The sequence below is a fragment of the Bubalus bubalis genome, chromosome 3 (genome assembly GCF_019923935.1).
Source record: "Bubalus bubalis isolate 160015118507 breed Murrah chromosome 3, NDDB_SH_1, whole genome shotgun sequence".
NCBI lineage: Eukaryota > Metazoa > Chordata > Mammalia > Artiodactyla > Bovidae > Bubalus > Bubalus bubalis.
This window is the reverse complement of record NC_059159.1, coordinates 23,639,758-23,655,915: the sequence shown is the minus strand read 5'-3', so window position 1 is coordinate 23,655,915 and position 16,158 is coordinate 23,639,758. Positions and strand designations below refer to the sequence as shown.

Sequence of the window (16,158 nt, the reverse complement as noted above, 5' to 3'; positions counted from 1 at the left end):
AATATTATTAAACACTAGCTAGATATTTACATGTACTCTCATTGATTAAAAAAAGATAGGTTTCAGAAGTGACCTTTCTTTTAGGTCTCTCATTAGAGAGATGATCTCATACAATTTTTTACTTAAGTTACTCAGGAACGAAAAAGAATTGAAAAAAAGGTAATTTTTTCACTCTGTGGTTCAGATGTTTTTGTGACATGTCGACCAGTTATTGTCAAACTGCATATACCTGTAGTACCCATCCCACCCTTGGGGCAAACTGAGGGGCAAGATTCAAAGTCAAAGTATAGCTCTGAGTGTGTGGCACCTGCTCCATCCACTGAAGCAATTCTTACTAAGTGGCACAGGAAGGGACATCTAAGCATTTCGGTTATCACTCTACAAACAAGCCTGTAAAAGTGATGCCAGGTGGGTTTAAGGTGTCTCTTAGAAATGGAGGGGTTTCTGTGGAAAAAAAACTGAATTGAAATAGGAGCCAGCTGCCTTGTGCTGAAATACTCCATCAGGGAGTTCTGACCCCCACCAGCACGTTGCCATCTGCCAGTGAAAGGAGAGCAAAAGGAGGGAAGAAGTCCCTTCTTCCACACTTTGATGTTTAATTAAGTTTTGTTTCAGCTGAACTTTCTCAAAAACTTCCTCAGCAACACTGGGTAGAATTGGACTCAAAGCTACCGGGTTTCTAGGAAACTATTAAGAGACAAAAAAAGGTGTAGTGATTGCATAGGGAGCAGGAGGACTTGAAGTTAGGGCTCGTGCTGGGCAATGAAATGTTCTACTCGTACTGTAATAAGTCCAAATTCTGTTAACTGTTGCAAGACTTAATTAAAAGGGTGGCCTTTTAATTACTAGTGTTAAAAGGTGGAGGTGGCTAGGTGTGTTGAAAGCAACTTTGATTATAATCCTAGCATGTGTCTATCAAAACAGAGACACAACAAAAAGGGCAGGAAACTGACAGGACAGCTTTCATTCGACCCAGTGTGTATGTTGGTAGAGTTATGTCTGTTGTTTGCCTAACAATTGCCATCCTATAAGGAGCATCCAGTGTGTATCTAGCATGTAGTAGGCATTCTGTATTGTGATTACATGAGCAAACGAGTGACTGTGAGAATGGAAGAGGACTCCTGGCCATTACAGAGAGCAAGCACAGCAAAGCTGTTGCTCCTAAGAAATTCCAACTCAAGAGACGGGCCACATTTATACACATTTAAAAATCAATATAGGGCTTCCCTGGTGGCTCAGTGTTAAAGAATCCGCCTGCCAATGCAGGGTTTGATCCCTGATCCGGGAAGATCCCATATGCTGCAAATCAGCTAAAGCCATGAGCCGCAATTACTGAAGCCCTCACACCCTAGAGCCCATGCTTTGCAACAAGAGTAGCTCCCACTAGCCACAGCTACAGAAAAGCCCGCTCAACAACAGGACCCAGCACAGCCAAAAATAAATAAAATCCATATAAATATAATTATTGGGATTTCCCTGGAGGTCCAGCGGTTAAGACTCCATGCTTCTGCTGCAGGCGGTTTGAGTTCAATCCCTGGTTAGAGAACTAAGATCATACTTGCCACGCAGCACAGCACCTCTTTCCAAAAAAAAAGAACTTATCATGAGAAACAAACACGGAACATGTGTATTTAGCTTCATTCCCTCCCAAAACTCTGCCAAAACAATAGCATATATAACTTGACATGGAAAAAAGAGAACTGAAAAGGGAAGAGAAGAGCTGGGTCAGTTTTTGAACATGGAAAGTGGTGATGGTGGGGGCTATGATTTAGCAGAAAAGAGGAAGCTGAAACCTAAGTGTTGACTCTGGCAGTACACTACATTTTGAAAGCATATTAAAATGACCTGTAAGATAAAGAAACAAGTGTGGAGGCCTGGGTCCCACTAGGTATAAATAGTTCAAAAATAACTCTGGGTATATGGTAGTTCCTCAAAAAATTATATATAGAATTATCATATGATGCAGCAATTCCACCTCTGAGTATATGCTCCAAAGAAACTAATGTAGGCACTCAAACAAATATTTGTATATTCTGTTCATTCTGTTCATAGTAGTATTATACACAGTAGCCAATAGCTGAAAGCAATGCAATGCAAGTGTCCACTGATGGATGGATAAACAAAAAATATATATATATACAAAATACAAATACACACATATATACGAAGTGTGTATATTGCAGGCAGACTGTTTACCATCTGAGCTACCAGGGAAGCCCCTGTACCATATCATGTGTGTGTGTGTGTGTTTGTGTGTGTGCGCACTCAGTCTCGTCCAACTCTTTGCAACCCCAAGGACTGTAGCCCACTAGGCTCCTCTGTCCATAGGATTTCCAGGCAAGAATACTGTTGTGGGTTGCCATTTCCTCCTCCAGGGGATCTTCCCGACCCAAGGATAGAACTCATGTCTCCTGCATCTCCTGCACTGACAGACAGGTTCTTTACCACTGAGCCACCTGGGAAGCCATATATATATATATATATATAAAATACCATATATAATAATAATATATAATATATTATCATATAATATCATAATATATATAATATAGTATATAATATATTATTTATAGTCTCTGTATACATTTATATATTTTTATTAAAAATATATATAATATATATAATAATATATCATATCATATCATAATAATGATAAATTATATAATATAATATATTATTTATATATTTTATCTATATATTTATATTTTTATTTAAAATTATATATTTATATATTATATTTATATAATATATAATATAATATATATTAAATATATATTAATTATATTATATTACATATATATTAATGACCTGTAAGATAAAGAAACAAGTGTGGAGGCCTGGGTCCCACTAGGTATAAATAATTCAAAAATATCTCTGGATATATGGCAGTTCCTCAAAAAATTATATATAGAATTATTATCATATGACCCAGCAATTCCACCTCTGAGTGTATATATATATATATAATATTATATATTATTATATATTATATAATATATTATATTATATATTGTAATATATTACAATGCAATATAATGTAATGTATGTATATATAATGTGTATATATAATTATTATATGTTAATATATTGCAATATATTATATATATGTATATATAAATTTAGCCTTAGAAAGAAATGAAATTCTTGTTGCAGGAAGGAGGACCCCTTCTAGTCTCAAATGAACTGTCCACAGAGGCACACTTGCTGACAAAGCAAGAGACTTTACTGGGATGGGATGCCCAGGTGGAGAGCAGGAGGGTAAGGGAACCCAGGAAGATTGCTCTGCCGTGTGGCTCTCAGTCTCAGGTTTATGGCGAGGGGATAAGCTTCCAGGTTGTCTCTGGCCAATCATTCTGACTCAGGGTCCTTCCATCCTGGTGGCACACACATTGCTCAGCCAAGACAGATTCCAACAAGGAGGATTCTGGGAGGATGGTAGGACATGTGGCATCTCCTTTTGACCTTTCCCAAATTTTTTCAGTTGGTGGTGGCTTGTTAATTTCATGTTCCTTACCAAACTCTCCTGTTGTAGAATAAATCATGCAAATGGTTACTACGGTGCCTGGCCAGGGTAGATGGTTTCAGTCCGTGTTTCTCCTAACATTATGACACCTGCTACAACGTGGAGGAATCTTGAATCCTCACTTTATAAGTGAAATAAGTCAGACACAAAAGACAAATACTGTTTGATTCCACTTGCATGAGGCACTAGAGTAGTCAAATCCATACATACAGAAAGTGAAATGCAGGTTCCAAGAGGGAGAGCTGGAGAGGAACCGAGAAGAGAACTGATAGTTGAGGAACCCTGGGAAAACTAGGAACTTGGCACCACCAGATCAGATCAGATCAGTCGCTCAGTTGTGTCCGACTCTTTGTGACCACATGAATCGCAGCACGCCAGGCCTCCCTGTCCATCACCGACTCCCGAAGTTCACTGAGACTCACCAGGTGGGCTGCATATAGGGAATTTTGGTGAAAGTCCGTATAAGGAGCAGTTGAGATTTTTAATCTCTGAATTTCCAGTCCCACAGGGGAAAGATTTGTTGAAGAGACTGAACCTGAGAGACTCCTCTACTTCCAGTTGGACTGCCAAGGGCTTTCAGAATCTGCGGTGGGGATTAATTGAAAGTCTGCGTATTAAAAAACAGGATCACTAATTCCCTTCCTCCTCCCTGTCCTACTCCCAAAATGATAGCATTAGTGTGTTTATTCTAGGCCGGAGATCTCAGAATTTTTCTATGGAGAAACTAAATGAACTGAGGAATGTAGGGGATAGTGATCCACAGATACAGACATTTGGAAGTTCCCAAATGAAAAAACTGCTCAGCATTGGGTTTCTCACAAGGAAGTTCACCAGTCAGCAAGCCCTACCCAAGAACACAGAGTTTCCAGTGGCCTTTATCCTACGGAGTTAATTGGTGAATGCTCTCAACACAAGAATCCCAAACCAAAAGAAACAGCAGTAGAAAGGACTTAAAGGGAAAGATAGACACTTCCTTGAGAAGAAGAATACTTCAGTTCAGTTCAGTTCAGTCGCTCAGTCGTGTCCGACTCTTTGCGAACCCATGAACCGCAGCATGCCAGGCCTCCCTGTCCATCACCAACTCCCAGAATCTACCCAAACCCATGTCCATTGAGTTGGTGATGCCATCCAGCCATCTCATCCTCTGTCATCCCCTTCTCCCGCCCCCAATCCCTCCCAGCATCAGGGTCTTTTCAAATGAGTGAGCTCTTTGCATCAGGTGGCGAAAGTATTGGAGTTTCAGCTTCAACATCATTCCTTCCAATGAACACCCAGGACTGATCTCCTTTAGGATGGACTGGTTGGATCTCCTTGCAGTCCAAGGGACTCTCAAGAGTCTTCTCCAACACCACAGTTCAAAAGCATCAATTCTTCGGTGCTCAGCCTTCTTTACAGTCCACCTCTCACATCCATACATGACCCCTGGAAAAACCATAGCCTTGATTTTATTTTATTTTTTATTTTTTCTGCTTATCTGTATACTTCTTTTATTTTATTTTTAACTTTACAATATTGTATTGGTTTTGCCATATATCAACATGAATCCATCACAGGTATACACGTGTTCCCCATCCTGAACCCTCCTCCCTCCTCCCTCCCCGTACCATCCCTCTGGGTCGTCCCAGTGCACCAGCCCCAAGCATCCAGTATCGTGCATCGAACCTGGACTGGCGACTTGTTTCATATATGATATTATACATGTTTCAATGCCATTCTCCCAAATCATCCCACCCTCTCCCTCTCCCACAGAGTCCAAAAGACTGTTCTATACATCAGTGTCTCTTTTGCTGTCTCGTATACAGGGTTATTGTTACCATCTTTCTAAATTCCATATATATGCGTTAGTATACTGTATTGGTGTTTTTCTTTCTGGCTTACTTCACTCTGTATAATAGGCTCCAGTTTCATCCACCTCATTAGAACTGATTGAAATGTATTATTTTAATGGCTGGGTAATATTCCATTGTGTATATGTACCACAGCTTTCTTATCCATTCATCTGCTGATGGCCATCTAGGTTGCTTCCATGTCCTGGCTATTATAAACAGTGCTGCGATGAACATTGGGGTACACATGTCTCTTTCAATTCTGGTTTCCTCAGTGTGTATGCCCAGCAATGGGATTGCTGGGTCATAAGGCAGTTCTATTTCCAGTTTTTTAAGGAATCTCCACACTGTTCTCCATAATGACTGTACTAGTTTGCATTCCCACCGACAGTGTAAGAGGCATACCCTTGATTTTAAAGAAACAAGAGACTAACCAGTATCCATAAAACTAGAACAGGATGTAATAACAAAGGACCAATTGGAACCATGAGAAAACTAAAATCAAAAAGCTCACATTGTCAGATAATATGAGTAAATCTCCTAGAAAGTATGACAAAAAGACAAAGGAGTCGGGCAGGGGGCAGGGCGGGGGGTGGTGAGACAAAGGAACAGTAAGAGAGAAAAGGTAATTTCCCCAGTGAGCAAATGAAAGAGAATAAAGTATCAAAGAAATAATAAAATTTGGTACTTCCCTGGTGGTCCAGCAGTTAAGACTCCAGGCTCACAATGCAGGAGGCCCAGGTCTTGGAACTGGATCCCACATGATGCAACTACCGTATCCTGCAATGAAGATTGAAGATCAGACCTGGCACAGCCAAATAAATAAACAAATAAAAAGAAATATTAAAAAATAAAAAAATTTAAAAATAATAATAAAATTTAAGATTAAGTCTCTAGATTGAAAGGAATCACCAAGTACATCATTGAAGAACTTCAGAACATCAGGAACAAAGATTCTAAGATTTTTATAGACAGAAAGCATTCACATATAGAAATAAGAACGCCATCAAATCTACCAAGAGATGCTAGAAGACAGTTATTTGCAAACTTCTGAAAAAAAATTCTCAATAATAATTTTATTCTCAAACTATCTCTCAAGTGTTTAGGTAAAATAAATATATTTTCAAACACACAAGGACTTTTTGCCTCCCATATATTCTTTCTTAGGAAGCTCCTGGGGGTTATTTTTGACCATACAAAGAAGGAAACTAAGAAAAGGAAAACATTACCCAGGAGACAAAGAATCCAGCCTAGAGGAGAAGGATTAGGAATTTGCAAGGCACCCCAAGCTGGATGGCAGGTCTAAACAGCCTGAAACAGAAGGATACAGGCTGTCAGAACTTCCTTGAAAAATTAATTTGGTAGGTTTGGCCAAGCGTGTAATTGCACCCTGAGACTGTTGAAGTTCAAATTGTTCAACAAGCACAAAGAAAAATACACAAGTGAGATAATGAGGTAATTTTCTTCAGAAAAGTTTTCAAGAAAGAAAATGCTATCACAGTATATATAACTGGATAATAGTCAATAGTATTTACATGATCATGATAAAATGTGAACACGATTTAATACAAAATTTTTAATTAATTTTAACAAATAGGAAATAAAGGGGTATGAGAAAGCAAATCCTTAGCTGCCAGAACTGAAATTTATAACTTATCATGAAGTGGCCATCATGGTCAACAAAAGAGTCCGAAATGCAGTATTTGGATGCAATCTCAAAAACGACAGAATGATCTCTGTTCGTTTCCAAGGCAAACCATTCAATATCACAGTAATCCACGTCTATGCCCCAACCAGTAATGCTGAAGAAGCTGAAGTTGAACGGTTCTATGAAGACCTACAAGACCTTTTAGAACTAACACCCAAAAAAAGATGTCCTTTTCATTATAGGGGATTGGAATGCAAAGGTAGGAAGTCAAGAAACACCTGGAGTAACAGGCAAATTTGGCCTTGGAATACGGAATGAAGCAGGGCAAAGACTAATAGAGTTTTGCCAAGAAAATGCACTGGTCATAACAAACACCCTCTTCCAACAACACAAGAGAAGACTCTACACATGGACATCACCAGATGGTCAACACCAAAATCAGATTGATTATATTCTTTGCAGCCAAAGATGGAGAAGCTATATACAGTCAGCAAAAACAAGACCAGGAGCTGACTGTGGCTCAGACCATGAACTCCTTATTGCCAAATTCAGACTGAAATTGAAGAAAGTAGGGAAAACCACTAGACCATTCAGGTATGACCTAAATCAAATCCCTTATGATTATACAGTGGAAGTGAGAAATAGATGTAAGGGCCTAGATCTGATAGATAGAGTGCCTGATGAACTATGGAATGAGGTTCATGACATTGTACAGGAGACAGGGATCAAGACCATTCCCATGGAAAAGAAATGCAAAAAAGCAAAATGGCTGTCTGAGGAGGCCTTACAAATAGCTGTGAAAAGAAGACAAGTGAAAAGCAAAGGAGAAAAGAAAAGATATAAACATCTGAATGCAGAGTTCCAAAGAATAGCAAGAAGAGATAAGAAAGCCTTCTTCAGCAATCAATGCAAAGAAATAGAGGAAAACAACAGAATGGGAAAGACTAGGGATCTCTTCAAGAAAATCAGAGATACCAAAGGAACATTTCATGCAAAGATGGGCTCAATAAAGGACAGAAATGGTATGGACCTAACAGAAGCAGAAGATATTAAGAAGAGATAGCAAGAATACACAGAAGAACTGTACAAAAAAGATCTTCACGACCCAGATAATCACGATGGTGTGATCACTCACCTAGAGCCAGACATCCTGGAATGTGAAGTCAAGTGGGCCTTAGAAAGCATCACTACGAACAAAGCTAGTGGAGGTGATGGAATTCCAGTTGACCTATTCCAAATCCTGAAAGACGATGCTGTGAAAGTGCTGCACTCAATATGCCAGCAAATTTGGAAAACTCAGCAGTGGCCACAGGGCTGGAAAAGGTCAGTTTTCATTCCAATCCCAAAGAAAGGCAATGCCAAAGAATGCTCAAACTACCGCACAGTTGCACTCATCTCACACACTAGTAAAGTAATGCTCAAAATTCTCCAAGCCAGGCTTCAGCAATATGTGAACCGTGAACTTCCTGATGTTCAAGCTGGTTTTAGAAAAGGCAGAGGAACCAGAGATCAAATTGCCAACATCCGCTGGATCATGGAAAAAGCAAGAGAGTTCCAGAAACACATCTATTTCTGCTTTATTGACTATGCCAAAGCCTTTGACTGTGTGGATCACAATAAACTGTGGAAAATTCTGAAAGAGATGGGAATACCAGACCACCTGATCTGCCTCTTGAGAAATTTGTATGCAGGTCAAAAGCAACAGTTAGAACTGGACATGGAACAACAGACTGGTTCCAAATAGGAAAAGGAATTCGTCAAGGCTGTATATTGTCACCCTGTTTATTTAACTTATATGCAGAGTACATCATGAGAAACGCTGGACTGGAAGAAACACAAGCGAGAATCAAGATTGCCGGGAGAAATATCAATAACCTCAGATATGCAGATGACACCACCCTTATAGCAGAAAGTGAAGAGGAACTCAAAAGCCTCTTGATGAAAGTGAAAGTGAAGAGTGAAAAAGTTGGCTTAAAGCTCAACATTCAGAAAACAAAGATCATGGCATCCGGTCCCATCACTGCATGGCAAATAGATGGGGAAACAGTGGAAACAGTGTCAGACTTTATTTTTTGGGGCCCCAAAATCACTGCAGATGGTGACTGCAGCCATGAAATTAAAAGACGCTTACTCCTTGGAAGGAAAGTTATGACCAACCTAGATAGCATATTCAAAAGCAGAGACATTACTTTGCCAACAAAGGTCCGTCTAGTCAAGGCTATAGTTTTTCCAGTGGTCACGTACGGATGTGAGAGTTGGACTGTGAAGAAGGCTGAGCGCCGAAGAATTGATGCTTTTGAACTGTGGTGTTGGAGAAGACTCTTGAGAGTCCCTTGGACTGCAAGGAGATCCAACCAGTCCATTCTGAAGGAGATCAGCCCTGGGATTTCTTTGGAGGGAATGATGCCGAAGCTGAAACTCCAGTACTTTGGCCACCTCATGCGAAGAGTTGGCTCATTGGAAAAGACTTTGATGCTGGAAGGGATTGGGGGCAAGAGGAGAAGGGGACAACAGAGGATGAGATGGCTGGATGGCATCACTGACTCGATGGACACGAGTCTCAGTGAACTTCGGGAGTTGGTGATGGACAGGGAGGTCCAGCGTGCTGCGATTCATGGGGTCGCAAAGAGTCAGACACGACTGAGCAACTGATCTGATCTGATGCTCTCTTCTTACAGTGGTTTCTTCATAGAGGAAAAAAAAAAAAAGTATGGTCATGATACATTCACTTTTATACCCAAACACCCCTCCAATTCTGGGGTAATACCTCATGTTGTCAGACTTAGTGAGATAAGACCATCATCTCCCCTTCATTGGAAAAGGAAATGGTAACCCACTCCAGTGTTCTTTCCTGTAGAATCCCATGGACAGAGGAGCCTGGTGGGCTATAGTCCATGGGGTTGCAAGGAGTTGGACATGGCTGAGCCATTAACACACACTTCTCCCATTCATGGAGGAAAACGACAAATGTGTCAGGCCAGGGCTCAGCTAATCAAATGCTTCCACTTGGCATTTTCAAACTTGAGAAACTGTCCTGGACATGTCGGTGCAGCTGGAACAATATCCACAGCACAGTGACGAATGTCTAGGGTTGGTGGCACCAGCAGACACTTCTAGGTATAGGACTGAGCTGGATTTCTAAATTATATCTTAAAAAAGTGGGTAGGTCTTTTTATTTTTTATTTTATTGGAGTATAGTTGATTTACAATGTTGTGTTAATTTCTGCTGAACAGCAAAGTGAATCAGTTATACATTCCTTTCCATATAGATTATTACAGAGTATTATTACAGAGTACTGAGTAAGTTTCCTATGTGGTGGGTCTTTTTAAAAGCTATCTCTTTCTTGAGCAATAAAGTGCTCTTGCTCTAAATGGCTAGGTGCAAATGTGTGAACTTCCATTAGACTGAAAGTGAAACCCTTTACCATAGATTGGGACTCAAACCCCAGTCAAAACCCTGCTTGGGACTTAAACCCAGACAAGATTATGGTATTTGGTTTCAGGGCCTAATAAAGCTCAGGTTCTTGATGTCTCATCACAGGAAGAATTCGGTGAGAGACAAAGTGATAGGTAAGAAATGGATTTATTCAGATTCAGAGAGAAACACACTCCACAGACAGAGTGAGGGCCATCGCAGAAGGCAAGTGTGGCCATGAAATGTGGCGTAGTTGGTTTTTATAGGCTGGGTAATTTCGTATGCTAATGAATGGGAGGATTATTCCAACTATTTTGGGGAAGATTCCAGGATTTGGGCCACTGCCCATTCCTTGGTCTTCTAACAGTGTCTTGGAACTGTCATGGCACCTCTGGGTGTGTCATTTCACTTCTGATCGAGGATCAAGGACTAGACTTGTCTGCCATCTTGGTTCCATTTGATTCTAATCAGTTTATGTTGTGTCCTTAGGCTATGTCATTCTCTCAAAAGTTGTGTGCTTCTTCCTGTTAGAAAAGTTCAGGAAAGTTGTTTGTAAAAGTTGTTACAAAAGTCCTGTTACAAAAGTTCCCTGAGGACAGCTGCCCTCTTTCATCCTTTAATTCACCGCAGCCTTGTGTGTAGTAAGCCCTCAACTATATATGTTATACCAACATCTTGATCTTTATTCTGTCACACATCATATGGATAAATTGTAATCACAGCTCTCAGATCTAAGAATTTCCTCAGGGGCTTTGTCTTAATGGAATCCTCCAGGGATTTATCCTCATTGTTTGGAATATGGGAGTAACTAGTTCATCTGGACAAGAATCCCTTGGGAGTTCTTGTCTTCCTCCTCTAGTCATCCTGGGGCTGGGAGTGAAGTATTTAAAGGAAGTAAAATGGTAAAAAAACAAAGGGGGCACCCGGATTTGAACCGGGGACCTCTTGATCTGCAGTCAAATGCTCTACCCCTGAGCTATACCCCCAGAGCCTGTGGGAGGTGTCTTCCTTGTCTACTTATGGTGACTCAATACAAACAGTTTCCACCCACTGTAGAATTCCTGCAAGCTTTGTATTCCAAAACTCCACTCCCTTTGTATCTGTAATCTGGTTTGGCTTTTTTCTTGGCCACCAATAAAAGGGGTGGGGGCACTTAAAAACTGACACGCTGGAAACTAGCTGAAAAGGAAAGTGATATAGCATTGGTAGAGAAACCTTCCACAAACACCATATTACTGTGTCATGATCCTCAGCTCCAGATATCACCCTGTTCATCCCCTGCCTCGTGAGGAGTTGAGGGTGAGAAGGAGGAGGAAAACATCAGTTCTTTTGGATGGAATGATCCAGAAAAATCAGGAACTTCTCAGGACAACCAACAATCCCTGTGGCCACGTTGCCTGCTCTGTTCTTGATGGAAACAGTAGGTAGCTTCTGACCTGGCCCCTCCTGATGCCTGGGAAAGGGTTTCTGAGGGCTTAAGTAGTGTGCTTCCTCCTTATATAGGGGAGGCCAGAGGCTTCTCCTCTCAGGTCTGGCACTCTATTTACACGGAGTTTAAGGGCACAGTCTGAGACACCCTTTCCCCTCCCACCTCCTCCACAGGGTAGAGAAGCTGAGGGTGGAGAAACTAGCTTTCCCCCTCCCCCAGTCTCAGGGATGAAATAGCACACTGAGGCACTTACACAAAAGTTTTAATATAAAATAACACTGAAAGTTCATATACACATCTGTTTTAGAAATTCAGGTGGTGGAGCATGAAGAGAAGAGCTGCTGTTAAAGGAGAGGTAACCTGGTGATCTCTCCAAAGACAGATGGGCAGTGGCGAAGGGCTGGGGTGTTCCGGCGATAGCCAAACCGACCATTGAACCCCTGGGTTGCTTTCAGATTGGTATTATAGTGGTCATGCCCGGTCACTTGCTGGAGAGAATGCCCTTGGGGGACAGAGAGAGAGACCTGAGCCTATATTCAGTCCTTTCTTGTTTTCCCTACTCCCATTGGGCTGGCATAGGAGGCTCACTCAGTTATAGTCACTGTGCTCCCATGTCCCTGCTGAACCCTGAGTCCTGAAGAGCCAAGGGTGGATGAGGTGGAGGAGACAGATGGAATCCTGGAAACCATTCCTCATACTAGGGGTAGCATGCAGAGGGAGCATGGATGATATGTTCTGGGAGAATTCTGGGCCAGAAACTTCTGGGCTTGGCTGAACTTGCCTTGCACCCTGGAGAACTGAGAAGTTTTCACCCTTGTATCTGACCCATCTGGAGAAAACAGATGAGCTCAATTTGGCCAATGGTGCGAGGGATCATGTGACTAGGTAGGGTAGGAGGAGGGCTTACTCTGCCAGAAAAACAGCTCTCAACACTCCCTTTTCCTACCGCTGTTAAATTGGGCCTGGAGAGTGAGCAGGACACAGTCTGCTCTGGGAGCAATGAGAACACAGGCTTCCCTTGGAAAACAGTGTAATTTCAATCTCAGCTCAGCCCTTCTTGGTGATGGTGGTGGTGTAGTTGCTAACTCATGTCTGACTCTTGCGACCCCATAGACTATAGCCTGCCAGGCTCCTCTGCCCATGGGATTTCCCAGGCAAAAATACTGGAGCTGGTTGCCATTTCCTCCTCCGGGGGAATCTTCCCAAAGCAGGGATTGAACCCATGTCTCCTGTATTGGCAGGCAGATTCTTTACCACTGAGCCACCAGGGAACTCCAACCCTTCTTAACAAATCATTTTAACTCTCTAAAACTCAATTTCCCTGGCTGTAACTTGAGGATATTCTGAGGATAAAAAGCGCCTGATATACAGTGGGTGCTCAATAACTAACTATCAGGGAGCACTGTAACACCATCTGCTCATGCATGAGAAGAAAACTGGAGGATGCAGTCAGTCGCTGGGTCTCTTTCCCTTCCAGGTCTCTTTAGGACCCAGTTTCTCTCACTGTGGAAGGCACACCACTCTTCCCAGGTGAGATCATGATGAGATTGGAAAGGGGGGTGGCACTTGCCTGCCCCTGCCCAGTTTCTCCTGTTGAGGTATCTCTGTCCTTGCCCGAAGATGTGGAAATAATCCACTATCCAACCATCCCTTCCTGTACCGCCATGATCCTGAGAGTGAGAGAGAAAATGCAGAAGACTGTCAGCCATGATGCCGAAAAAAGCACAGTCCAACCCCTGCCTCCTGTCTTGTTGGGGGAGGGAGAGGTCATAGCCCAGGGGTAAAAGGGCCAGACAGATTAAATATACTTAGTGACCTACTGCCTTTCAGTGAGATGCGTTGTAGTTTGGTAGTTACAGGCTCAGTGTCTAATGCCAGAGAAAGTGAAAGTGTTAGTCGCTCAGTCCTATCCAACTCTTTGGGAACCCATAGCCTGTAGCCTGGAGAAGGAAATGGCAACCCACTCCAGTACTCTTGCCTGGAAAATCCCATGGACAGAGGAGCCTGGTAGGCTGCAGTCCATGGGGTCGCGAAGAGTCGGACACAACTGAGCGACTTCCCTTTAACTTTTCACTTTCATGCATTGGAGAAGGAAATGGAAACCCACTCCAGTGTTCTTGGCTGGAGAATCCCAGAGACGGGGGAGCCTGGTGGGCTGCCGTCTATGGGGTCACACAGAGTCAGACATGACTTAAGTGACTTAGCAGCAGCAGCAGCAGCAGCCTGTAGGCTGCCAGACTCCTCTATCCATGAAATTCTCCAGGAAAGAATACTGGAGGGGGGTAGCCATTCCCTTCTCCAGGGGTCTTCCCAACCCAAGGATTGAACCCAGGTCTCCCACATCACAGGCAGATTCTTTACTGTCTGAAACATCAGGGAAGACTGGTTCTAATTCCAGTTCTGCCCCTAACAAGACCTTAGGTCAAAGACACAGCTTTTTTGGAGCTCAGTTTCCTCAACAGTACTTTGAGGTTGAAGTGAGACATAAACTGACCTCAAATAAAGGGTCTGGCAAATTTCAGTAAACACGATCTTCATTTAAATGAAAATACCACCTACCACAAACGGTGGTTGTGACGACTAAAGAAAACTTACAAAATGGAACATAGAAAGTTTCAAAAGTGTGTACATCATATTATTTTTCGAACTTTTAAGTTCTGGAGTTTTCCCCCAGATTCTGTTTCCTTGTGTTATAAATATTACATGAGTAGCCAGCAAACACACCCAAATACGGAACACACCGATGTGAGTCCGTGTGCCTGTACCGAACGAACACACATGCGCACACACAACCATCCGGGACCACTTGAAACTCCAAGATGTGTTCACAGAATAACCCGCATTCAGTCCTCCTCTCCCCGTATCACTGATATGTATTATTAGTCACAAATACTGGAAGCAAAAAGGGTTGAAAAAAATTGGAGCCGTCAGCCTGTAATTGCCTCAGAATCTTGATCCCTGTAAGGGGGATGTGCAACTGAGTAGAAGCGAGGGCTGGGTAAGTTGGGAGGTTTCCTTTCAGTCTGTTCAAAGAAGGTCGCATTACGTCAGCGGACCGAGGGCACCTCGCCTAGTGGACCTCGGAGGGTCGGGCTTTGAGAATCTGCGGCGTGAGATCACCCCAAAGGGTGAATCCGTGACGCCAAAAAGGACAACAAACCCGATTTCTTTGGCAGAGGCTCGCAGAGATCTGAAATGAGATCATTCTCAAATTCAGGCATGGAAGGTGAGCTCAGTAAGTTCGTGCTCAACACCTGTCTCCTGCCTCCAGCAATTCCGGAGTTTCATCCAGAAAGCTGAGAGGGTGCAAATCCGGCAGCCTCCGTGGTGGTGAGGGCGCTGGCATGAGACGCCCGGATCTGGGAAGTCAGCCCGCCACCTGGGCCAAGCTCTGCGGGCGCAGATAGCCGGGTCCTACGCGGGGCTCGGGTACCTGATCAGTCTTCCGCAGGATGGGCGGAACCACGCGGCTCCGGAAGTACCGGCGGGAGTGGCAGTCCTGCTGCGCGTTGTACGGCGGAATCGCCGACCAGAGCTTGGGCCTCAGGTGCTCGTAGGAGCGGGCCATGGTGCTCACCGCCACCCCATCCAGAATGAACCCCTTCTCCCGCCGCAGAGGACACGCGCAAAGGTGCGCCATTCAGACCACCGCAGCCTCCGAGGGCTTTTCTGGCAGAAGCGGAGTGTCCTAGGTGGAGGCTCCCCGGCACATTGTGACGTGGAATTAAACATCACGTAGGCGTCACAGTAGGGGACACAAACCCGATTGTCCCCATCCTACGGGGTAGCCTCACAGGGATGTGGGGGTAGGTGCTTGCATGGTCCCGAGGTGAGGGATGTCTAGGAGGGAACTATGCAAGAGGATTCAGAGATTGAAGAGAAGGGGGATGACTCAATGTGGCTGTGAGCGCAGTCGGTCCCAACTCCCCGTGCTCCTTTTAAGAGCAAGGTTCTCTGCTCCCACGTTGTTATATACATTTCCCAAACCTAGTTCCTTTGAAAAGCCTGAACCCTGAATGGATCAGTTCAGACAGCATCTACTTCCAACTCGCATTTTACAGAACAGTATGTTGACACCACCCTTATGGTAGAAAGTGAAGAGGAACTAAAAAGCCTCTTGATGAAAGTGAAAGGGGAGAGTGAAAAAGTTGGCTTAAAGCTCAACATTCAGAAAACGAAGATCATGGCATCCGGTCCCATCACTTCATGGCAAATAGATGGGGAAACAGTGGAAACAGTGTCAGACTTTCTTTTTCTGGGCTCCAAAATCACTGCAGATGGTGATTGCAGCCATGAAATTAAAAGACGCTTGCTCCT

At 43.1% G+C, this 16,158-nt stretch overlaps 1 protein-coding gene and 1 non-coding gene across 3 annotated transcripts; both read right to left on the bottom strand.

Moving 5' to 3' along the window:
• Window positions 1-11,326: 11,326 nt before the first annotated feature.
• Window positions 11,327-11,398, bottom strand: TRNAC-GCA. The gene has a single exon. It is a non-coding gene; the product is annotated as a tRNA-Cys (tRNA).
• Window positions 11,399-11,910: 512 nt separating this feature from the next.
• C3H17orf98 (chromosome 3 C17orf98 homolog) lies at window positions 11,911-15,994 on the bottom strand. 2 transcript variants are annotated; one of them, XM_025280232.2, is made up of 3 exons: window positions 15,275-15,983; window positions 13,412-13,511; window positions 11,911-12,343 (listed from the first exon to the last, which is right to left on the bottom strand). In XM_025280232.2, the coding sequence occupies exons 1-3, from the start codon at window positions 15,479-15,481 to the stop codon at window positions 12,186-12,188; spliced, it is 465 nt and encodes a 154-aa protein (XP_025136017.1). In that variant the 5' UTR covers window positions 15,482-15,983; the 3' UTR covers window positions 11,911-12,185. The 2 variants fall into 2 exon arrangements, 1 of the variants encoding a protein (XP_025136017.1); XR_006549476.2 differs by having other exon boundaries at window positions 12,206-12,343; window positions 12,430-13,511; window positions 15,275-15,994.
• Window positions 15,995-16,158: the final 164 nt, after the last annotated feature.